At 40.6% G+C, this 25,982-nt stretch overlaps 1 protein-coding gene across 1 annotated transcript in view; it reads left to right on the top strand.

Moving 5' to 3' along the window:
• LOC132816019 (eIF5-mimic protein 1) overlaps window positions 1–25,982 on the top strand; it is a 76,168-nt gene that overhangs the window by 38,526 nt on the left and 11,660 nt on the right. The window contains exons 2-9 of the mRNA XM_060825424.1: window positions 515–579; window positions 1,073–1,249; window positions 9,672–9,775; window positions 10,612–10,677; window positions 14,298–14,433; window positions 21,882–21,991; window positions 23,446–23,616; window positions 25,006–25,152. Coding sequence (XP_060681407.1) covers window positions 522–579; window positions 1,073–1,249; window positions 9,672–9,775; window positions 10,612–10,677; window positions 14,298–14,433; window positions 21,882–21,991; window positions 23,446–23,616; window positions 25,006–25,152 — 969 coding nt within the window. The 5' untranslated portion in view covers window positions 515–521. The remainder of the gene's footprint in view (window positions 1–514; window positions 580–1,072; window positions 1,250–9,671; window positions 9,776–10,611; window positions 10,678–14,297; window positions 14,434–21,881; window positions 21,992–23,445; window positions 23,617–25,005; window positions 25,153–25,982) is intronic.

The following is a 25,982-nucleotide window of genomic DNA, read 5'->3' as shown; positions in this document are numbered from 1 at the left end:
TCCCCTACCTTATTCTTGTAACCCTGCAATTTCCCATGTCTAATCCACCTAGCCTGCACATCACTTGGCTATGGGAGGAAACCAGAGCAGCCGGAGGGAACCTACACTGACATGGGGAGAATGTGAGGGTGGAGTTGAACCTGGGCTGCTGGTGCTGAGGCAGCAGTGCTAATCACTGTATCATCCTGCTGCCCAATTCCTTTAGGAAATATTTTTCTTTGTAAATTGAAAGCTTTCAGTGTAGAACTTGCATTTTAAAAAAATTCTTCTGTGGCTACCTTCACACAGTAGCTGCTTTGTGGCAACTGAAAGCATGAAATAGGGATAACATTCCGTCAGTTTCTTGCTCTGTGGCCAGATTCCTGACTTCTATTTGGTAGCTTCCTACCAAGCACCGCAAGTCAGATTGGGAACTTACAATTGAATGTTTCTGTATGTTAGTTTGTGAATTAATGAAATTTTTGTTTTCATTCTGGTTTCTACTGTGTCTAATTTATATTCTTCAATTCTACAGAAAGTTTATGAGTAAGTTGCAGAAGCCAGTGCTAACAGGCCAGCGGTTCAAAACCAGGAAAAGGGGTAAGCTTTTTAGCCTGTCTGTTTTTCTTGTGAAGTAGTATGGATTCATTAAAGGCATTCCACTCCTGGTAGATAAACTGACATTTTTTGTGATGGCAACTAAAGATACCGTACAATCCAAGGAACCTCTAATGTCATCTGTGGAATAAATTGCATAACAATCTTCAGTTTACAACACTGGAGAACCTGGTTGCTTAAAACAATGTGAGAGAAACGCCACTTAAATCTCTTGTCTGCATGATCAATTAGAGATTTGCTTTCAACTGTTCAATAACCTAATAACGTATATAATTAATTGATACCAAAATTACTGCTTTCAACATGAAATCACCACAAAAATAACTCCTCTGACTCATTCAGCTAATCCATTCACCCTTACTACAAAGTGTCTCTGCTATTTGAAAAGACTGACTTGAGTATGGTGCAAATTGCATAATTGTTATCTGGGAAGACTGGAGGTGTGTGCGTGACTGCAATGCTATCTCTTGTGCAGATGAAAAGGAGAAGTTCGAACCAACAGTCTTCAGAGACACAATCATTCAAGGTCTCAATGAGGCTGGGAATGACCTTGAAGCGGTTTCCAAGTTTCTGGATGTTACAGGATCAAGACTAGATTACCGTCGTTATGCAGACACACTGTTTGATATAATGATAGCTGGGAGCATGCTCGGTAAATATGGATTCAACTTTCTTTAATAGACCAGTAAGTAACAAAAAGAAAAATGTCATTTTACTATAAATGTTAAGGGATTTTGTCTAAAACCTCACTGATTCAGACAAGGATCTAAAAGCTCGTATGTTTTGATAATTGCTTTGTGTTCTAATGGGTATTTTTTACTCCCAGATTTTTTTTTTAAAGAAGTCGTGTTTTAAACCAATGAAGCATTCATTCAAAATACTGGTAGCAAATGTAAATATTTTGTCGAGCCATTTTTAAATAAGCTGTCCCAGCTGCCACAAGAACAACTTCATTTATTTAGTATAGAAAAATATCCCAAGGCATTTCAGAGGTGTATGAAAACTGAATGATTTGCCATGATTGTCCATTTGAAACCTGAATTATTAAGGCAGCAGAAGTCAGTCTGATGAGGTTACTGAAGAAACTTTACTGAAGTCATAATATAACTTTCTTTAAAGCAAGGTAGTGATTTTACCAACGTACCAACGATGCTCTTGTCTTTCAGTGCAACTTAGGATGTGGGGTCAGTACTCTGTCTCTGGTCTCTCTCCAACACCTCTGGGATCTTCTGATTGGAGAAGAGGCTTCACTAATTCCAATTTTAAACTTAGTGTGTACCTCAATTGCTTGTTAGCTCTGTCCAGCCACAACCCACAGCACGATCATTGATATTACATTCTAATCGGCCTAGGTAAGGCAAGATTCATTTCAAAATGATTTCAGGGATAAGTGATCAATCTGATTCTTAAGGATGATGGCTAATAATATCATCTCCCACTATCTCCTGACTGATTCTTTAATGTTTCAATTATCCATGCACCCATTCCCTTCATTATTGTTAGTTTAATGTCTTTAATGACTCATTACTAAGACACGTGAATTGTTTTTGATATCTTATTTGATAATTGATAGAGTGACACATGTTTTCAGGCCCCCATGATTGATACTGAGCTCATTGACTGACTATGTTTGCTTAATTGCTAAGAATCCATCACTTACACTTAACACTGGCTAGTTTTTCTTTCTTATTGGCACAAGATCTCCATTAGATCAAATGCTCAACCATTTGCTTTTAGGGGCAGTTTATTAAGTGATAATTTTATCTCTGTTGTTGTAGATGCCTGGAATGAGTTTCTTAACTAATTTTAAGACCAGGTTTAGTGGAAAAGTTACCTAAAACTTCAAAATTATTTGAAACTCATACAGATGATTACAAGGTACTATTACAAACAAATTGTACAGAATGTGTCAAGACTGAAATCGTGAGACATCCTTATGCATTCAATCGAAACAATGTTGAGGAATAAAACTTTTAAGGACTATGCAGTTACAAACTTGTTACAAAGTCATACGAAGACTCAATTTAGTTAAATCTAATTGTTTCTCTTCGACGCTACACATTAAAACAAAACTGGTATGTTGTCTTCTCCCAGCTCTCCAGATTCCTTCCTCTGCTGCCCAATAAGGAATTAATAAACTCAAAGAAGGTTGCACATTGTTCCATTGTGGCTCTATGTAATGGAAATGAGCTAAGCAGGGACTTTTGGTATTTGTCCTATATTTTTTTGAAACCTACGAATGTTACCTTCCTTTTGTTCACCACCAAATGAAGCTAAGCAGAGTCACATGATATTAAAATACTGAAGTCTCCTTGCTTACAGTTGAGATTAATATGTATTTCATTAATTGCCATATTTTGACATTGCATGATTAAGTTAGTTATGTTTTTCCTACTCGTCTTACAAAAGTAATCAGAAATGGATTTTACTGTGTATCTTAGTGGATGGCAGATGGAAAGATAATGAGTTTATGGAGAAAATTTCAGAATGTAAAACTATATCTACTGAAGGCATGCCCACTAGTGGTGAGATGAAATGGAGAGACCGTGGGCAGGAAGCACAAGACAAAGGACTTCATGAGTTGCACCTTGATTTGCGTTTACAAAATAGGGTAGGATTAGAATGGGCGGCACGGTGGCACAGTGGTTAGCACTGCTGTCTCGCAGCGCCTGAGACCCGGGTTCAATTCCCGACTCAGGCGACTGACTGTTTGGAGTTTGCACATTCTCCCCGTGTCTGCGTGGGTTTCCTCCGGGTGCTCCGGTTTCCTCCCACAACCCAAAGATGTGCGGGTCAGGTGAATTGGCCGTGCTAAATTGTCAGTAGTGTTAGGTAGGAGTAAATGTAGGGGTATGGGTGGGTTGCGCTTCGGCAGGTCGGTGTGGACTTGTTGGGCCAAAGGGCCTGTTTCCACACTGTGTAATCTAATCTAGAAGTGGTACTTTTAAAACATTGAAGAAATTGAGAATATTGAAGGTAAATAAGACAGGAATGATAGGGGAACTGGGCATGCTAGATCTAAAGATATGAGTAACCAAGTTTTTGAATGAGCTGAAGTTTACAGGAAGTGAAGTTACCTTAGCGTCTGAAAGTTACATGAATGAGTGTGGACTTAACAGCCTCTTGAGCTAAGGGATAGAGGTGGGCGATGTTGTGATGGGCATCTTTTATTACAAAAAGGATATGGTGTTGAAAACTTTGCGGCTCTAGAATGCCAAGGTAATAAATGCTGGTTTAGTTTGAGTCGTCAAGCAGGGCAAGAGGAAATGGGGCAGATTGTATTATGGTAGTTTCAAGCATAGATCATGCTTGAACTTTGTGTTGCACAACAGCATGACATGTGACATTCCAATTTTAACTGTCACCACCTCCCCTTCAGTCAACCTCTGTGTCATGGAGTCAGTGTATGTCTATGAATGGTCAGCTATCCATATGCAATATATAACATCAGTTAACAGAGAACTCAGGTCTGTGATATTGTAGCCATGTGAATATTTAGTTTTGTTAATAAACTTCAAGGCATCTGTCTCAACATGAGCCCCTGACACTCTGGTATTTGTTAGGCTGATTAACATGTAGAAAGCCACAAAGCAGATTATTCACTCTTTGATTTTTTTTGGTGGGAGAATAATGGTTTCTGCCTTTAACCGGCTGAAATTGCAGTTATTCCAAAGTAAATCAGAAAAGCATCATGAGAGCACAGAGGTAGTGGAGGACGTGCAAACATAGCAGCTAAAAACAGAAATATGTGAGAAAATCGCGAAGTGGACAAGCAGGGTGCAAAGATCAATTCTTGAGAAATGTCTGAGCTACTGGTGCAACGTGTAAAGTGATGCTATTGGATAGGAGCCCAAAATGAGGGTAGTCACGATGTAGGTAATGTGTGTTCATCTGAAATATATGACCATGTTTTTGACCAGTTGTGTATCACCTGAAACTGTATTTTCCTCATTCTGAAGAGTGAGAATAGTGTGACATTCACCCACGGAGTTACCTGTCCGTTTTAGCATTTCAAAAAATAAAAAAAAATTGTCTCTCCCTTCGAATGAAATGGATGGCAACCTCGTTTTATTCTGTAATTCTCAGAACTTGAGATTTATATTGTGAAACATGATATTTTCACTACCGAATTGGGTAGCTTGAGTAATGAACTTTGCTGACGTTACAGACACATCTCTTAAAAGGGCTGTGCAATCTCCCTCCAGGAAGGAATGACCATGAACAGTTTCTGCCTGCCACATTAGTGGGTGGAGAACTTGTAGTTCGGAGACTGACACTTTCCCAAATCTGTGGCAAGGTGCACCTTCTCAGCAGCTTCAACTGTCTGAGACTTTGAGCTAGTTTTCTAAACATTTAGGCCCCTCAGCTCTCATTGCTCATCAGCTACCTCCTATCCGAAATGGCCTAATTGGCCACTCAATTGTACTAAACAGCTACAAAGTCTAATGAAAGATCTGAAACTGAATGGTTCAACAAGGTACAAGAAACAGCAATGATAAATGCAACTTGGTTCCAGCGAAGTTCCTATTTGCTAATTTGGCTTGTGCCAGAGTTGAGGTCTGTCCCACACCCTTGTGAAGCAAAACCTGATGGCCATTTACTCAGAATCATAGAATCCCCACAGTCTGGAAGCAGGCCCATCGAGCCCACACCAACTTTCCAAAGAGCATCCCACCCAGACCCATCTCCCCACCCGATTCCTGGTACCCTGCATTTCCCACAGCTAATCCATCTCGCCTGCATACCTTTAGACTATGGGAGGAAACTGGAGTACCCAGAGGAAACCTGTGCAGACATAGGCAGAATGTCCAAACTCTCCCAAGGGTGGACTTGAGCCTGGGTGCCTGGCACTGAGGCAGCAGTGCGATATACACAACAGATGATATTCAGACCAAGTTATTACCATCATCAATTATGAACTGGCCCGTTGGTCATGCAGTGGCATACAATGGAAAGGAACTTGTACTGTAGGTCTTTAACATTGACTCCAGATCCCAAGAAGAATCATACCATCAGTTCAAAATTGGGCAAGTAAACCTGCTGATTAACACCCTACCTCCCACTCCTCCCTCAATGGATGAATCAGTTATCCTCAATGTTGCTCACTACTTGGAAGAAGTACTGATGGCGGCAGGGGCACAGACTGAGTGAGGTCTTCAATGTCCACCCTTCTTCACCTGGATCTGTGTCAGATAATGAGGGGACAATCTTACTTGGTCTTGCTCTTACCAGGAGAAAGTGAGGACTGCAGATGCTGGAGATCAGAGCTGAAAAATGTTTTGTTGGAAAAGCACAGCAGGTCAGGCAGCATCAAAGGAGCAGGCAAATCGACGTTTTGGGCATAAGCCCTTCTTCAGCCCTTACCAGCCTAAATTTTAAAAGAAGCACCAATCCATGGCTATTCCTGTTGGAGTAATCGCTGCAAAATTCTTGTGCAGATGAAGTCCCATCTTGATGTTGACGTTAATGACATCCATCATTACCACTGATTTAGAACCGATCTAGCAACCTAAGCAAGCATCTGTGAAATGTTGTGGGCCATCAGCAGAATATTTAGCTACTACTTGAGACCTCATGGCCCAGCATATTCCATACTCTACCATTTTCACCAAGTCAGGTAATTAAACATCTTTTAATGAAGACTGCAAGAAGGCTTTCCAGGCACAGCACCTAAAAGTTGTCAACCTCATGCAGCTGCAATACAGAACTACCTCCATGTCAAACAATGGGAGGAACGTGCAATGGGAAAGGCTAAGCAATGCCATAACTAACTGATCAGATTTAGGCTCTACAGTCCTGCCACATCCAGTCATGGATGGTTATGGACAGTTGTACAAATGAGTAGATAGAGAAGGCTCCACAAATATCCCCATCTTCAATATGAGAGGAGCCCCGTATGAGCAAACAAAGCCAAGACTGAAGCATTTGCATCAATCTTTGGGCAGAAGAAGAGCCAAGCGATCCCTTTTTTGGCTTCCTTCTAAAGTCCCCATCACCTCTCATTAGTTCACTTCATATGAAGAAACTGTTGAAGGTATCGGATCCTGCACATCTATGCCCCTAAGACCATTCCGGTAATTATGTTGAAATAAGCTAGCTGCCCCTCTGGCCAAGCTGCTCTAGTCCTGTTACAATGTAGATCTACTTGGCAATATGGATTTTTTTTAAAAATCCAATCATAAGTGTGGGCATTTCTGTCTGTGTCAGCATTTATTACCATTCCTTGAAGGTGATGGTGAGTTGCCACCCTTAATTTCTGCAGTTGATATGATTTAGGTATATCCACAGTGTTGGAGAGTGAGTTCCAGCATTTTGACCCAGTGATTTTGAAGGAAGGGAAAGTTTTTTTCAAGTCTGGATGGCAAGTGGCTTGGGGGGAAATGCGTAGCTTGTTGTGTCCCCATGTATCTGCTGCCCTTGCTTTTCTCTGTATTGGTAGCCAAGGGTTTGGAAGTTGCTGTCTAAGGAACTTTGAATTAGTGCATGCATCTTGTCAATGGTACCCACTGCTGCTACTGAGGGTTGGTGGTGGACACAGTGAATGTTTGCGCATGTTTTATCCTGGCTGATGTCAAATATCTTGAGTGCCTTCAGTCTCTCCCATAATACTGAAATGGTTCTACTCAAAACCACAAATGAGTTTCCATGTCTGAGTGTGGTACGCTTTCCTGATCCTTGACCTAAGGATTTTGAGTTAGCGAACTATGTCATCCCCCTCTTGCATTATATCTCCATTCTGCAGCTGAGTGAGACTGCCCACCATCACTTAACTATTCAGATGTAGCCATTAAAATGTCTGCTCCCTCAATCACCTCTCCAATACATTATCTCTAATTTTCATTTCTTTGAAATTGATGCATGACAGTGACTTCTGAAACCAGGAATAGCGCTGGCACACTGACCTGTGGAGATTCTTGAAGCAGCAACTGTGCAGCTAAGTGTGAACGTTGCTCCCTGAATCTCCAATGACTTATCTTTGGCCTCTCACTTAGATACGGTCTTTGACAACAACATATTTAAATCCAAAATATTAGATTCTGCACATATACTGATGATAAACAGCCTGGAGCATTTTTAGTATAATTGCTGGAATGGTGTTAGGGGCATAGATGTGCAGGATCCGATACCTATAGATCCTTCCATTGCATTTGTTGTTGTCAGGCAGTGGCTCTGACACCATGTACAAGGTCAGAGACTTGTTCTAATGCTACCCTTTGCCTAATGACAGTCAACAACTTTGGTCTTCCTTCTTTACCTTTTGGCTCATCTTTGAACTCCCTGTCCTGTCAATCAACAGGACCACCCATGTCCATTTCTGTAATATCATTTGTCTCCATGATTGCCGAAAGTCCTCTTCAGCTAAAATCTTCACTCTGGCTTCATTATTTCTAGACTCAACTTTTCAATGTTTCCTGTCTGACCACCCATCATCTGTAACTTGAATTAATGCAAGGCTATGTCCATAACAAGTCAAGTTCAGCTGTCACCATTGTTTGTTGATGAGTATTGCCTCCTGGCCTTTCAACACTTTGAGGTTTAAATTTTCATCCCTGTGTTCTCATCTCTGCATGCCTTTGACCTCCCTATCTCTCTAACTTGGTCAGCCCTACAATGCTCAAGTCTGCACATTCTTGCAATCTTGGCCTTTTTCCTCCTCCCTGAGATTTGCTCCATTATTGGTGACAATGTGTGGTTACCTAGGTAACTGTACACTTGAATGCCTTCTCAAAACCTCCTCTCTTTTTAAGATGATCCTTAAAGCCCACTTCTATGATCATAAATGGCTTAGACGCAGGCATAGGTGAATGGATTAGTAAATTTGCAGACGACACTAAAGTCAGTGGAGTAGTGAACAGTGTGGAAGAATATTACAGGTTGCAGGGGGACTTGGATAAACTGCAGAATTGTGCTGAGAGGTGGCAAATGGAGTTCAATGCAGCTAAATGTGAGGTGATACACTTTGGAAAGTATAACCAGAAGGCAGAGTACTGGGTTAATGGAAAGATTCTCGGTAGTGTGGATGTGCAGAGGAGTCCACGTACGTAGATCACTGAAAGTTGCCACTCGGGTGGATAGTGCTGTTAAGAAGGCATACAGTGTGTTAGGTTTCATTCGTAGAGGGATTGAGTTTCTGAGCCATAATACCATGCTGCAACTATATAAAAGACTGGTGCGGCCGCACTTGGAATATTGTGTGCAGTTTTGGTCCCCATATTTCTGAAAGGATGTGGAAGCATTGGGAAAGGTGCAGAGGAGATTTAGCAGGATGTTACCTGGTCTTTTGGGGGGAGCTCTTATGAGGAAAGGCTGAGAGACTTGAACCTGCTCTCATTGGCAAGAATAAGGCTAAGAGGGGATTTGATAGAGCATACGAAATGATCAGAGGTTTAGGGTAGACAGTGAAAGTCTTTTTCCTAGGATGATGACATTAGCGTGTACAAGGGGGCATAACTACAAATTGAGTGGTGATAGATTTAAGACAGATATCCGAGGCAGATTCTTTACACAGCGTGTGGTAAGGATATGGAATGCCCTATCTGCTAATGTAGTCAACTCAGCCACATTAGGAAGATTTAAACAATCCTTAGATAAGCACATGGATGATTTGGGAAAGTGTAGGAGAATAGTTCACAGGTCGGTGCAACATAGAGGGCTGAAGGGCCTGTTCTGCGTTCTATTAAGTTAACAGTTCTGCTCTGGTATACCCTTTTTAGCTTTGTACCATTTCCTGTGGTCTGTTTACACTCCTAGGAAGCGCTTGGGAGCATTTTACTGTTTAAAGAGTGCTGTACAAATGTAAATTGCTGGAATAAATTGGGATGAAGCTGCTAATGTTTGGTGAGTTTAGTTGCTGAATTTGTTCCGCCTCAAAATGTGCAGCATTTGGAAAGACTCCAAATGGCAACACCGTTGGACAGTCTATGCAAGATTGTTCAAATACACTACTTTGTAAACCAGTCAATCTATGACATGAAGGTGACTTGAATACTGTTGTGAATTTCAAAGATGTGACTGGCAGTGATTAGTGTGTGACACTCTCTTGAAACAAAGTTATGTTTATTCCCATCTTGTAGCCCCAGGCGGAACACGTATTGATGATGGAGACAGCACCAAGGTGACTGAATACTGTGTGTTTGGTGCTACTGAGGATCAACAAATCATCCGAAACTATGCTCAGGTGAGTACGTGCTTTGGCACGTGGCTGTGAAGCAGGCACCAGCTTAACACCTATTTTGGGTAATATCAACAGATTTCAGTCTGAAACCTTGCAGCATAACATCTATCAGACAACGTGCATTAAAAATACCATTTGTCAACTTAAATGTCACTTCATTTATTGCAATGAATTAGTTCAGGGATAAAAGCAAACCTATCCTTTTTTCTTAATTAAAAAAGATAACATTTTGCATTCAGTGCAGCTCCCAGTGCAGTAAGTTTATTTCATAAATGGCCGTAACTGACATTTCAATGAAGAGACTGAGCCAGTCAACAAGAAGACAGGATTGCCAGCTACCATTTCAACTTTGGTCACCTCGTCCCAGTTTGGACAACAGGTCAGTTTGAAAGTGGTCATGTCTGTGCTGCCAGAAAGACAGTTTCATGATTACAGTGTGGAGTGATGTCTTCCATCACAGTCCACCTATGGCTAGTGAAAAAGATTTTTCTTCTTTTAATCTATGCTTTTGCAAAGTTGCCTGCAGCTCCTTCCATTCAGTAATATTGTTGATGCTGATATGAAGTATGACTGTACTGCATTTTGTGGCTGAGCATTACTTCCTCCAATCTGTCCCATAATTGTGCCACTTGTAGGGTCAGAGAACCACATCCACCAATGTAAAATCTTCCACATAATCTGCCTTGGTGTATATAGACAGGAATAGGGGCTGACAATATAGTTAAATAGAATGAGGTACTTTTGTGTTTAATCTTGAGATTTAAAAAAATTATCAATTTAATTTCATCATTGGACTGAATATTCAGAGATGTTAATTTTTGTTTTTGTTTTTCCTTTAGGTCTTCAATAAGCTTATCAGGCGTTACAAATATCTGGAAAAAGCATTTGAAGATTCAATTAAGAAGGTACTTTTTTCCTAGCAAATCATGCTAGACTCCGCATAATCTCTTCAGAATCTCGGAGACTGAAAAATTGTCACAACTTTCTTTCCAACTTTAACGTTTATTAGTTTCCAATATGCCAATGAGTTCACCCATCATAATGCTAGAAACTTTTTAATCAAGCCTGTAAGGTTGATATAGAGCTCATTATGCAAACTGTAATATCTGAGGTTCCATCCGCTGTCACTGCTGAGTTAGCCGAGTTCCACTGGGTTAGCAGTTGAGGCACCACAATTGGTTTCAAAACCTCTGGACTGAGCAGGATATTTGCTTTTAATTGCTGTCAAATGGTACTTGCTGTAAGTCTGCACACATGGATGTCAGGTGAGGACAGGATTAAGGTTCAGCTTTGAGGGTCTTCACAGGGCAGTAATCTGCCACTGCTCACTGAGCTCACTTGTGAGGAAGGCAGCATTGTGGAATGGACCAGTTTACAACCCGTTTCAGGTGACTTCAAGACACACAGGGAGAACGATTGACTGAGAGTATCTGTTGAGAGGGGACAAAAATGTGTTTGGAGTGAATGTACCTTAGCTTCAAAGAGGGGGTGGGGGGAGGGGTTCAAAATAAGGTAGCTAAGTATGAATGAGAGAACTCTGGGACTTGCTTTCATGCACTAAATGTGAAGTGAATAGTTCATAAGAAAATCAGAGGGGAAGCTGAATACAGGTCTCTACTTTGCAAAAGCATATTTTTATTTAGGCCATCTTTTTGCTCAGTTTTGTTTTGTAAAAGATAATGAGCTGGAATTCCCACCAGGCAGTTTCTGCCAGACTTTCTAAAGAACACCAGAAACAATGCTGTGGACAAGCTTTCTGATGAAGTTACAGCGTCAGATCGTAAGAACTCTTGTGGAGAAAATGTACATGTGAGAGATCATTGTTTAGAATAAATATGAGAACTTGGAAAGAGAATAAAGATATTGAAACAGCAATGTGTTTCAAGGGTGTTTATAAAGCAGTACATTTGGATGCATAAAGTCATAAAAGTACTTAGTAAATCTATATTGTGTTAACCAAGATCATTATCATAAAGTAGATTGCAAATTGAAGTCTGCACAATATGGAAAGCAAGTGAAAGTGAATTAGCAGTTTGTTTCATATTGTTCTCAATTTTAACTATATCTGCACATCCAAGATCCATAGGCATGAATGCATGAAGCCTTGTCGATAAAATAAATGGATGAATATGAAAGTGCAAAATAAGTGTAAAGTAGAACATAAAACATAACAGCACAATATGAGCCCTTCAGCCCTCGATGTTGCACTGACCTGTGGAACTAATCTGAAGCCTATCTATCCTAAACTATTCCATTTTCATCCATATGTTTATCCAGTGGCCATTTAAAGCCCTTAAAGTTAGTGAGACCACTACTATTGCAAGCAGTGCATTCCACACCCTTACTACTGAGTAAAGAAACTTTACCTCTGACTATCCTATATCTATCACCCCTCAATGTAAATCTATGTCCCCTTGTGCTAGCCATCACCATCCAAGGAAAAAGGCTCTCATTGTCCATCCCATCTAACCCTCTGATTATCTTCTGTCTCAATTAAGTTGCCTCTCAACCACTACCTCTCTTATGAAAACAGCCTCAAGTCCTTCAGCCTTTCCTCATAAGAGCTTCCCTCCATATCAAGGAACATTCTAGTAAATCTCCTTGGAGCCCTTTCCAAAGTTTCTACATCCTTCTTATAATGCAGTGACCAGAAGTGTATGCAGTGCACTAAGTGCAGCCGCACCAGAGTTTTGTACAGCTGCAGCATGACCTCATAGCTCTGAAACTCAATCCCTCTACCAATAAAAGCTAACACATCATATGCTTTCTTAATAACCTTATTGACCCAGGTAGTAACTTTCAGGGATCTAAATACATGGACACCTATCTCTCTGCTCATCTACACTACCAAGAATCTTACCATTAGCCCAGTATTCTGCATTCCTGTTACTCCTTCCTAAGTGAATCACCTCACATTTTTCCACATTAAAATCCATTTTTCACCTCTCAGGTTATGTCCTTCTGTAACCTGCAACATCCTTCAGCACTATCCACAGCTCCACCAACCTTAGTGTCGTCTGCAAATTTACTAACACATCCTTCTGCACCCTCATTCAGGTCATTTATAAAAATGACAAACAGCAGTGGCCCCAAAACAAATCCTTGCGGGAAACCACGAGTAACTGAACTCCAGGATGAACATTTCCCATCAACAACCACCCTCTGTCTTCTTACAGCTAGCCAATTTCTGATCCTAACTGTTGAATCATCCTCAATCTCATGCCTCTGTATCTTGTGCAATGGCCTACTGTGGAGAACCTTCTCAAACCTTACCGAAATCCATATACACCACATCAATCACTTTATTCTCATCCACCTGTTCAGCACCATCTCCAAGAACTCAATAAGGTTTGTGAGGCATGACCGACCCGACATGAAACAGTGTTGACTATCCCTAATCAACTTATCACTCTCTAGATGATAAATCCTATCTCTTATAACCTTTTCAACATGTTACCAACAACTGAATTAAGGCTCACAGGTCTATAAATTACCAGGGTTGTCTCTACTCCCCTTCTTGAACAAGGGGACAACATTTGCTATCCTCCAGTCTTCTGGCACTATTCCTGTCGACAATGACAACATAAAGATCAAAACCAAAGACTCCACAATGTCCTCTCTGGCTTCCCAGAGGATCATAGAATGAATCCCATCCAGCTCAGGGTTCTTATCTATTTTCACACTTACCAGAATTGCTAACACCATCTCCTAGTGAACCTCAATCCCATCTAGTCTAATAGACTATTTCTCAGTATGCTCCTCCACAATGTTGTCTTTTTTCCTGTGAAAGTACTGACGAAAAATACTCATTTAGAGCTTCCCCTATCTCATCAGACTCCATGCATAACTTCCCACTCCTATCCTTGATTGGCCCTAATGTTTCTCTAGGCATTCTCTTCTTCCTTATATACCAATAGAACGCTTTAGGGTTTTCCTTGATCCTATCTGCCAACAACTCCTCATGTCCCTCCTGGCTCCTCTTAGCTCTCTCTTTAGGTCTTTCCTGGCTAACCTGTAACTCTTGAGTGCCCTAACTGAGCCTTCATGTCTCATCCTAATATCAGCTGCTGCCTTACTCTTGACGAGATTCAACTTCTTTCGTAAACCACAGCTCCCTTGCTTGACCACTTCCTGCCTGCCTGACAGGGCCATATTTATCAAGGACATTCAGTAGCTGTTCTTTGAATAAGCTCCATATTTCAATTGTGACCATCCTCTGCAGTTTCCTCTGCGCCCCCCACCCCCATGTATCCTAAATCTTGCCGAATCGCATCATCATTGCCTTTTCCCCGGCAAATCTCTGGCCCTGTGGTATACTGTATACCTATCCCTTTCCATCGCTAAAGTAAACATAACCCAATTGTGGTAACTATCACCAAAGTGCTCACCTACTTTCAAATCTAACACCTAGCGAGGTTCGTTACCCAGTACCAAATCCAATGTGACCTCTCTCCTGTGTATGTAATATCAACATTTCTCATTGTTGCCTTCATTTACAAAATCTATTTTTGTTATACTTCCTCAGCTGTTGCTATTCCTAAAAGCATTTTCAGCTTCAGAACAGACTAAGTTGGCAACGCTTACTGGTATCCTCTTGGCCAATGGATCACTCCCAGCTACGATTTTAACAAGCCTATTTTCGGATAATTTGGTTAAAGAAGGTAATACTGGAAGACATTCATTTTTTCTAAAAGTAGTTTGAGTTAAAGTTGGTATCTAAAAATGAAAAATAATTACTTGAGTTTGGAGTCTGGTGATGAACATAAAAATGGTACAACTCAAAATAAGAGCACTAAATAGACTTCCATGCATGCTAGCGGCCAGCTTCTTACTACTACTGACCCACTGAAATTATAGTATGGGTAATTGTAAATAAAGTAGTTAAGGTGGTCATAAAATTGATCTTTTTGGTTGCTTGTTTTCAACAAATTATTTCATCTAAAATATTTAGACTTCTCATCATTCTCCAACTCCATTCATGCATAGATTCCGTTTGTAGAAAAGTTATTTTAATACTTTCATTTAAACAAACTATTTATGAAGCTGCACCCCTGCAGTACATGTCTGTGTTCATTTTATTGAGTCATCTGAAATCAGCAAAACTTAAATCTTTCCCAAGCAGAATGGTGTTTGTAATTTTGTGGTTTCTTTATCACCTGAATTGTATAGAAATGGGCTATAAAGTCATAAATATGGAGTTGTGTGAAGAAATGCAGTCTTATCCCAGTTCTAACCTACCATCTTGGCATCACCCTCATGACCTGTCCTACTTGTCCATCTTCCTTCCCACCTATCCACTCCACCCTCTCTCCAACCTATCACCATAACCCCACCTCCATCTACCTATCGTGCACTCGGCTACCTTCACCCCACCCCCTCCCTTTCATCTCTCCACCCCCTCGGCACCACAGTCTCATTCCTGATTAAGGCCTTTTGCCCAAAAGGTTGAGTCTCCTGATCCTCGAATGCTGCCTGATCTGTGCTTTTCCAGGTTCGCAATCTCAACTGCAGTCTGTCATAGTCACTTGGAGACCATTATTAACCAATAATCATAATGATTATTTCAAATTTTAATTTTATTGAGCTTCTGTCCCATTCAAAGACTAAAGTATAGTTTGTTGCCATTAAAAGTATAATTTCATCAGTGCTGATAGAAAAGGCCTCCCTTCATTGTATATTTAATGTCCTTACTTCTTATTTTGAATTTCTAGATATTAAAGTCAACACTATACTTCAATTTCCCAAGAATCACAATCCAAGACTGTGGGTTATATTTGTCTCCAGCATTACAGACATTTCACAATAAAAAAAAATATAGGAACAGGATTAGGCCATTCAGTCCATTGAGCCTGTTCCATTGGTTGAACACTTCAGTGGCATTTAGTTACATTATTCCATAACCCCTTTAAGCCACCTGATGATCAAACATTTAGCAAACTAGACTTCAAACATACTCAAAGACTGAGCTTTCACAGCCCATTTGGAGAAACAATTCTCCTCATTTTGGTCCTAAATTACTCCTCTTATTTCTAAATTGAACCTCCTGTTTCTAAACTCCCCAACCAGGGAGAAACATCTTATCTGTAGCTATCCTGCTGATCCTTTTCAAGCATTTTTTTTAAAGTTTCAGTGAGGTCACCTCCCCTTCTTTGAAATTCTGGAGAATGCAGGCTCCGTTTGCCCAATCTATCTTAAGGCAGTCCTGCTATCCCAGAAATAAGCCTGGTAAGCCTTTATTGCACAGCGTCAAATGTAGTAATATCTTTCCTGAGGTAAGGAGACCAAAACTGCACACAGTACTACAGGTGTAATCTAACTATGATCTGAAAGAATTGCAGTGAGCCTTCAAAGCACCTGTAATCAGTTCCTCTTGTGAAACTAATATTCAATTAACCTTCTTAATTGCTTGCTACACTCGCATGTTGGCTTTCAGTCACTTCTCACAAGGACCCACAAATCCCTTTTCACATGTACACTTTCCAAGCTCTCACCATTTAGGAAATATGGTACATTTGCTCACCCTGCTGAAGTGGAAAACTTCATTTTCCTACATTATATTCCATCTATCATGTTCTTCTCTGATTTCTGCATCTATTCAAATCCACCTGAAAATATTTGACAACTTCTTTAGAACGCGTGCCTGCTTAGCTTTCTATCATCTCTAAATAGTCAGATGGTATGTTTGGTCACAACGTCCAAATTATTGCCCTATAATGCAGTTCCCCAATATTTGGCTGTTCAGTATCCCACTTTAGAGAGATTAGGAGGAAGTGAGGATTGCAGATGCTGGAGATCAGAATTGAAAAGTATGGCGCTGGAAAAGCACAGCAAGTCAGGCAGCATCAGGAGCAGGAGAATTGACATTTTGGGCATAAGCTGAAGGGATTATGCCCGAAACATTGATTTCCTCTGCTCCTTGGATGCTGTCTGACCTGTTGTGCAAATCCAATGCCATACTTATCAATGCTGCTTTGGAGAACCATTTTGAAAGTACTCTAGAAACGCATTCTCCACAGCTTTCATGCTCAATTGGTTTACCTAGTCCATTTTAGTTTGAAGTTACCTATGATCACTATGTTGTCCATGTTACATGCTCTTCTCATTTAATACCATACCATGTATATTAGTGACCTATAAATAAGTCCAACCAATGTCTACTGCTCCATACTGTCTTCCTTCCACATATTGTTCTTCCATTCTGAGATGTTTCCTGACGAACGTACTGATCCCAGCCCTTATTATCAGTACAACTTCACTTCCTTTTCCTTTTTGTCTCTTTCCTAAAGGTTGAAAATCCTTGAACATGCAGTTTCTGGTCATGGTCGCCAAGCAGCTATGTTTCTGTAATAGCAATTATATCATAACAAATTTGAAAGCTAAACAACATAGCTTGTTGCAAATGTATGCTTTCAGGCAGAGTGCCCTAAAGTTTGTCTTTTCAACATTATTCAACATTCAAAGCAGACTCTTATGTTTGGCTTTTTTTTCCCTGTCTTCTAGTGTCCCTTGCAGCCTTTCTAGTTTGAACCAATCCCAACAGTATTAGCAAATTCCTTGAAAGGATAGCAGTCAGAGTCCTGTTAAAATGTAACCCGTTCAGCTTGTGCAGGTCCCACTTGCCCCAGAACTGGTCTAGATGTTTCAGAAATGCTGTCTGTCCAACACCATTTCTCCAGCCAAGTGTCAATTTGCTTGATTCCCTTGTTCTTATGCTTACTAGCACGTGGCATGGAGTAATCCTGAGATTACTTCCCCTGAGGATTTTTAAAATTTATTTCATAACTCCATGAAATCTGCCTACATCCCTCTTCCTACCTATGTCAATGTGGACCACAACCTCTAACTGCTCCCCTCCTGTCAAAGTATGACTTACAACCACTCCCTGGCACCAGAGAGGCAGTGCATTCCTTAAGCAGCAATTGGTATCACTATGCATCTACAAGGCAGAGAATTATGTGAATAGCACCTGTTGAGAAGGAATCACACCACCGATTAGAGGTGTACAGGCTGACGTGGAATGGGGGCTACCAAGCAATTTTTAGAGAAATGTGTGGTGATGAAGGAGTTCCCATCCTATTGGCCAGTTGACATTCCATACTGAACTGGTGAGGGTGATAGTTTGTCTGGCGAGTGCAGACAGTGCCAAGCCCTTGGCATCACTGGTGATTCTGCATACGGTGGGAGGTGGGACGGGGAGAACGGACAAAAAAAAGTGATAGTTATAGGGGATTTCATTGGGAATCTGTCAGACATTTGTGGCAGTGAATATAACTCCAGGATGGCGTACTGCCTCCCTGGTCCCGAGGTTAAGGTGTCACGCGGTGGGTGCCTATCATTCCCCTCTTTCTATGGGAAGTGAGCAGCCTGATGTTATGGTCCACATTGGTTCCAGTGACCGAGGTAGGAAGGGGGATGTAGGCAGATTTCACAAGGTGCATCCTGCGTCAATGCAGAAGATGTGTCTGTGTCCATGCTCTGAAATCATCAAGGCAGATGTCCTCAAGTCATGGACCTTTCTAAGTCTTGAAAGGCTGAAATGGTGTGGGAGCTGGACTGAAAGTGATGTGGTGAGGCTGGAGGTATGTGGATGAATCATGCAGGAGGATCTTGTCAGAGGGGCATGCAGGAATATTGTGGTGAAGATCAAATTGGCCGAAGGCTTGGATAAGCAATCAGTGAGTTGCTGTTGCCTGCTCTAACCTGCAAGTCTGTAATTTCCCTCATTTAACCACTGGAGAGAAACAAATTGGTAGTGGCATAGAAATGAGGCAGAGACCATTTGGCATCCTAGAAATGTACAGCGTGGAAACAGACCCTTCAGTCCAACTTGTCCATACCGACCAGATATCCTAAATTAATCTAGTCCCATTTGTCAGCATTTGGCCCATATCCCTCTCAACCCTTCCTATTAATATACCCATCCAAATTCTTTTTAAATATTGCAGTTGCACCAGCCACCACTACCTCTGGTACTTCCATTCTTGCTCCACCCTCTGCATGAAAACGTTGCCCCTTGGGTCCCTTTTGAATCTTGCCCCTCTCACCATAAACCCAAGCCTTCTAGTTCTGGACTCCCCCACTCCTGGGAAAAGATCTTGTCTGTTTATCATATCCATGCACCTCATGATTTTATAAAACTTTGATAAGGTCACCGCTCGGCCTCTGATGCAGAGAAAACAGCTCCAGCCATTATTAATACCCTTACTGTCATAAAATTTACTAAAAAGGAGGAAAATAACAACAAACTGCCATTCCTAGATGTCTGAGTGAACAGTCAATGGGGAACTTCAAACCAGCGTCTACAGAAAAACAATACATACAGACCAAATATTGAACTACAGAAGCAATCACCCCAACATCCACAAAAGAAACTGCATCAGGACATTATTTCAATGAGCTACCACACACTGCAGCGCAGAGGAAAATCACCCATACAGTATAATCAAAAAGAATGGGTACCCAATGAACATAGTCTGCCAATTTCTCAGCAACAAACCCAAACAAGCAGACAAAACACATCCAGCAACCCCAGCCACTCTCCCCTACATCAAAGACATTTCAGAAATGACTGGCAGACTACTCGGACCCCTTGGTATCATGGTAGCCCACAAACCCATCAACGCACTAAAACAACAGTTAATGAACTTGAACTTGAAAGACCTTATACAGCCAACAAGCAAAACTAATGTTATTTACAAAATACCGTGCAAGAACTGTAACAAACACTACATTAGACAAACTGGCAGAAAACTAACCACCAGGATACATGAACATCAGCTAGCCACAAAACGACATGACCTTCTCTCACTGGTATCCCTACATACAGATGAGGAAGGACACCACGTTGACTGGGACAACACCTCCATCCTAGGACGAGCCAAACAGACATGCATGAGAATTCCTAGAAGCATGGCATTCCAACTGGAACTCTATCAACAAACACATTGACTTAGATCCCAATTACCACCCCCTGAGGAAAAAAAAACTGGAAATGACATCACCAACTCCAAGACACCCGAACATAAATAGAAAGCAGGGAACACCAGCAGTGCTTCGTCCGCAGGCTCAGTGAAGATGTTACCTCTCTCATGGTGATGAAATGTCTGAAAATGAACGTTACAGCTCAGTGAGCAAACCTACATCCAAAACCTCAACTACAAATCTTCTCAAAACTTGTTAGCCCAAGCCTATTCAGCCTCTCCCTATAGCTCAAATCTTCCACCCCTGGCATCATCCTTTTTCTGAAACCTTTCAAGTTTCATAACATCCTTCAGGGAGGGGGGAGACGAGAATTGCACACAATATTCCAAAAGTGGCCTAACCCATGTCCTTAGTGAGATTCTGAAATCCCTATTTAAAGTTTAAGGGGAAATTTGGAAAAGCTAAAGGTTCTAATATTATCCATGATTGCTGTACTTTCCCAACTTTCTGGCCTTTTCCCTTCCAAACTTTCTGCTCAATAATTGTATGTTCTGATACATGGAGCAAATTTTATATAAGCTGTATGTAGGAAAACTAGCAATATTGGTTTCATGTCCCTTTGCTTGTGGTCTCTACTGAAGTCACTGAGGAGTTACAGACAGGATCTAACTGGCATTCCAATTAATCCTATGCCTTTCTTTGACTAGCAAATTTCGGTTACACTCCCAGGAATGCGGCATGGAAGTTAATCCATTTCTTATTAGTAACACTTTCATTGAAAAATCTTTCAAGCAAAACACAGTTAGATTAGATTACTTAGTGTGGAAACAGGCTCTTCGGTCCAACAAGCCCACACCGACCCTCCGAAGAGTAACCCACCCAGACCCATTCCCCTATGTTTACTCATTCACCTAACACTGTGGGCAATTTAGCATGGCCAATTCACCTAAACTGCACATTTTTGGACTGGGAGGAAACTGGAGCACCCAGAAGAAACCCACACAGACACTGGGAGAATGTGCAAACTCCACACACAAAGTTGCCTGAGGTGGGAATTGAACCCGGGTCTCTGGTAGCAGTGCTACCATTAAATGCCAATTGTTTATACTTTTATTTTTGATTTAAGGTATAATTAAACATTATTGTTATATGATGGAGCGTGTTCCTTTCCCAGGAGAAAGTGAGGACTGCAGATGCTGGAGCTCAGTTGAGAATGCAGTGCTGGAAAAGCACAGCAGGTCAGGCACCATCCCAGGAGCAAATGAATTGACGTTTCGGGCATAAGACCTTTATCATTCCTGATGATGGACTTATGCCCGAAATGTCGACTCACCTGTTCTTCAGATGCTGTCTGACCTGTGCTTTTCCAGCAATATACTCTTGACCATGTTCGTTTCCTATATGATATACCAGAATTTTATCGGGCAGGACTTCATCATTGTGTTCAGATTGATTCCAACAGAGAGAATGAACTATCACAGCTACAAACAAACGACGTATTCAGTCTAATGTGAAAGAAAGCGGCTCACCTTTATATTTACAACCTTAATTTCTCAAAGCCCTTTTCAGCCAATAAACTGAATGATAATGACTTGGAATTTGTCCTCCTTGAGGGCGGTGCAAGAAGAAAGTGTAAGATTTGAAAAGGAAATAGGAAGAGTACTTGAAAAGGAATAAACTTCCAAAACTACAGGGATTGATTAGGAGAATGGATATGACTGAATCACTCTATGGCAAGCCAGCATAGATTTGATGGGCGAAATGATAATCTCCTCTTACGTGATAACTCTGACTTCTGAAGTGAAGTCACTGTTGTGATCTGGCCATCCATTTACCCACAGCAAATTCGAACAGAGTAATTTGTAATGACCAATATCTCTGCTGTTAGTCAAAATAGTGACATGGGTCTTTCATGTCCAGCTTGGAAAGCAAAGAGGATTTTGCTTTAACGTTTCATCTGAAAGATGACACCTGTGAAATGGTAGTGTAGTGCTCGGGTTCCTTCCAAGATGTTATGCTCGAGCGTGTGAAATGAAACTTGAACCCAAAACCTTGTCATTAAGGTGCGAGTGCAACTCAACCACATTTGATATTATTGCCTATGAACATCTGCTTCAACCTGTATTTTCCTGATTTATCAGGTCTTGAGGAAAGGTTGTCTTAACTTTTTTTGGTCCTTTTAAAACAGGAATATCTGCATCGTTTGCTGTAAAGGTTTTTAAAGCATGGATGGCAGAAAAAGATGCAAATGCTGTTACCTCATCCCTCAAGAAATCCAACTTGGACAAGAGGCTGTTGGTGAGTATATCTGATTCAGGCATTTAGAACTGTGCATTCGTAAACCTTCATGAAAGACCAGGTTGAGATTAAATCTTGAAAATTTTAGCGAAGTTTGGGAGGAAAAAAATAAATCACTACTGTGGAGAAAAGTTGACATCTGCATGTAATATTAGCAAAGAGAGAGACAGATGCCAGTATAATTTGAGTATTACTAAAATGTTTAATTTTAATTAAGTATTTGCATCAGCATTTGAGTAAGTTTTCTAAGGGAAAATGCACATGAATATTCAAATCAAGTGGTTTATAATTTCTAAAATGATGTATGTCTCAATTTGACTATTAGATTACTTAGTGTGGAAACAGGCCCTTCGGCCCAACGAGTCCACACCGACCTGCCAAAGCGCAACCCAACCAGACCCATTCCCCTACATTTACTCTTTCACCTAACACTACGGGCAATTTAGCATGGCCAATTCACCTAACCTGCACATTTTTGGACTATGGGAGGAAACCCACGCAGACACTGGGAGAATATGCAAACTCCACACAGTCAGTCGCCTGAGGCTGGAATTGAACCAGGGTCTCTGGTGCTGTGAGGCAGCAGTGCTTGCCACTGTGCCACCATTATATTGAATGAAGAATCTATATTAATAGGTGAATTAAGAGATTCTTGAAAGGTGTAGACAGAGTTAATGGTAGGTGTCTTTTCCCCAGGATGGAGGATTTCAAGACTAGGGGGCATAACTTTAAGGTGAGAGAAGCAAGATTTTAAAAAAGACATGAGGGACAACTTTTTTTACACAGAAGGTGGTTTGTGTGTGGATTGAACTTCCTGAGGAAGTGGTGGATGTGAGTGTAATTACAATGTCTAAACGACATTTAGATAAGCATATGAATAAAAAGGGTTTGGAGGGATGTGGGCCAGGAGCAAGCAGATGGGTCTAGTTAAGTTTGGGATTATGTTCGGCATGGACTGGTTGTTTTGAAGGGTGTGTCTCTGTGCTATATGACTCTGTTCTGAATTCAAGCTAGTGAAAAGCCTGCTGAGAGTTCCTTTTAAAGATGGAAACCTCTAAAACATTGAGAAGAGATAATTAAAGTAAGATTGCTGATTCTTCAATGCAGCAGCTAATGAAGGCAGTGAATAGCTGAGCCATAAGTATCCGAAAACTCCCAGGTTGAAGTCATGGTCTTTGATCAATTGGCGAATGCTCATGTTTTGCTGAAATTTGCGAAGTTCAATCAGCTTTAGCACTTGGGAAGGGGAGCTGGTAAGACCAGATTCCAATAACTTATCTGGAAACTTTGATTTGCTTTTTATATTTTAGATATTGGCACAATCTGATATTTTAGAATAAATCAGAGTCTGAAACTAAGTATTTTGGACTTTATTGAATAATCAGCCATAATAAATATGAACCATGGGCAGTGAACTGTTTTACAATTGTGTAACTTGTTTTTCCATCTCATAGGAACTCTTCCCAGCAAACAAACAAAACTTCGAACATTTTGCAACATACTTCACAAATGCAGGTCTTAAAGAACTATCTGACTTTCTCAGAGTCCAGCAATCTCTGGGAACTCGCAAAGAGCTGCAAAAAGAACTTAAAGAAAAACTTTCTCAGGAATGCCCCATAAGAGAGGTATGTTAGCCATGAGGTGGCTTGAAAAATTCAATATTCTAGTTGCCAGATAATTGGCTCATTCAGAGTAAATATTATAATTAGATCTCAAAAACATAGCTCCAAATCTGAGAGAACCAGCCTTGTCATTTTTTTAAAAAGTGGAACTATGATGAACTGAGATATCGTTAAAAAAGGAAAGCGATCCTTTTTGCAGAGAGTATTTGATTTTCAGCTCAGGAATGAAATCAAACGGAAAGGAGCTTGGGAGTTTAGGTAATGGGCTGAATGTGGAAGTAATTTGAGCTCTGCTGAACTCGTAGCAGAGGTAGATTTAAACATGGGAACAGGATTGAGTTGCTTGAGAAATTGGGGAAGTTCTTGTACTTCTCTGACCCATAAGTAACCCCACAACCCGAAGCAATATATTGTCTGATTCTGACCTTTTCAGAATCTCTATCTTTGTTGCGAACTGTTGGTGGCTGTGCTTTCAGTTACCTGGGTGCTCATCCCTGGACTACCCTCTTCACAGCTCTCCAACTACCATACTTTCTTCTGACCTTCCATCCCTTCGTTTACAATTTGTGTCTCAGTCAATATGTCAGTGTTTTGTTTTATAATGCATCTTTGAAATTTGGGATCTCTTGTTTCGTTAAAGGCACGAAGTAATATTTAAGTTTTCTTTTTGGAAAAATGCTTACTGGCTGGATTCAGTCCTATTTGCCTCCCGGATTTCCAGAGCCCAGGGAAACTCGGCTGCAACCTAAGACATTGCTGTAATTTGAGGCATTAAGCTTCAAAATATCTGTGGAACATAACTACATGTGCAAGTCTGTCAGTAGCACTGCGTTCCCAAAGCAAAGCCAAACCCTTGCTGTCAGAATTACATTGTTTCCTATGTAGTACCTTTCAGTCCCTAAAGGAAATGCTGAAAAACGAGCAACAACATGTGGATTAATTAAACTACATGCTTCTTTCTTAAAAAGGGATGTGCAGAATATATGGTGATGGTGTGTGTTTGCCCTTTGAGCTGAAATTTTTTTTTAAGTGAGTAGTTTTCCTAATGTCCAACTAAGTTAATTAGTTGATCTCCATTGGAATGGTGCACGAGGGATGACATTTGGCATCAGAATTTCTCGGCAAAAGAAGGGAAAAACAATCCCAGCGATCCTTGCAATAAATGTGAATGTGGCAACTTGATTGGGCACAGTTGTGATGCATCCTGAAGTTGTGTTGTCCAAGATTGTTGTATCAGTGTGATTGGGGTTCGAGAGAACAACTGGCATGAAAAATGTTCTGCACCAAATAGTCAAATTTTCAGGGAAGGGAATCAGGAGAAAGATAGAAAGAGGAAAATCTAAGTGGTTACTGCCAGACACTTATCATTTCACCTCAACCTATTGTCTTCAGATAGTCCTGTATGTCAAAGATGAGATGAAGAGAAACGACTTGCCTGAACAGGCAGTAATTGGACTTCTGTGGACCTGTGTAATGAATGCCGTTGAATGGAACAAGAAAGAGGAGCTGGTCACAGAACAAGCTCTGAAACATCTTAAGGTATCTACCTCGAAGAATGAAACCTCTTCAGCATTTGGGTGTAAGGACTTGAGCTGGTAGATTCTTGAGAGTTTTTCATTCTTAATGAACTGTGATAATTGATTTAGAAGTGACTAGTGAAGCTAGAAAATGTCAATATACTAAGTGTGGAATTTTGAAAACACGTGAGCTGATTAAATTTACAAAAACTTGGTAACACTCACTTATGAACATGTATTCTCAAAATTATGGTTGAAGGATTTGAAATTCCAAGTTTAAAAATGTTATATAACTTGCAATCCACTTTTCCAGCTTGCAAGGATAAGGATAGTTACTCCTCTCCCTTTTCCAGACTTTGACTCCTGCTTCCTGTAATTGTATACATGATTGCAAGCCTTACCTTGAGGCTGGGCACCTGCACTTAGCAGCTGGCTAGTATATGCAAGCCAGTTTTCTGCATGTTTCCCCATGGGAAGCTGACAGAGTAGCATCAGTCAAACCCCAGTGATGAAAGGGTGTTCAATTTAACTCATTTCGGAATGGATTTGAATATTTAGCTGTTGGACAATGGATGTTATTGTTGACAATATTACTGTTTTTAAAATTAAGATGAGTACATTTTTGTCTTCAATGCTGTGCTCTGAACATTACATCAAGAATATGCGTTGGGAAAACCGATGAATATGTTATTGGTTTAACACACACAAATGATGGATCGAAATTCATACAAGACATATTCAAATCTGATATGTTACTCCAGTACTCATATGAACAGCATTTGAAGAAAAAAATGTACTGCAACTTACCTTTTAGTAATCTAAAACATTTGTGAGAAAGTTGGAATTTCTTAG

This window comes from Hemiscyllium ocellatum, chromosome 5 (genome assembly GCF_020745735.1).
Source record: "Hemiscyllium ocellatum isolate sHemOce1 chromosome 5, sHemOce1.pat.X.cur, whole genome shotgun sequence".
NCBI classification, from domain to species: domain Eukaryota; kingdom Metazoa; phylum Chordata; class Chondrichthyes; order Orectolobiformes; family Hemiscylliidae; genus Hemiscyllium; species Hemiscyllium ocellatum.
The sequence above is the reverse complement of the archived record's forward strand: the minus strand, read 5'-3'. Positions and strand labels throughout refer to the sequence as shown.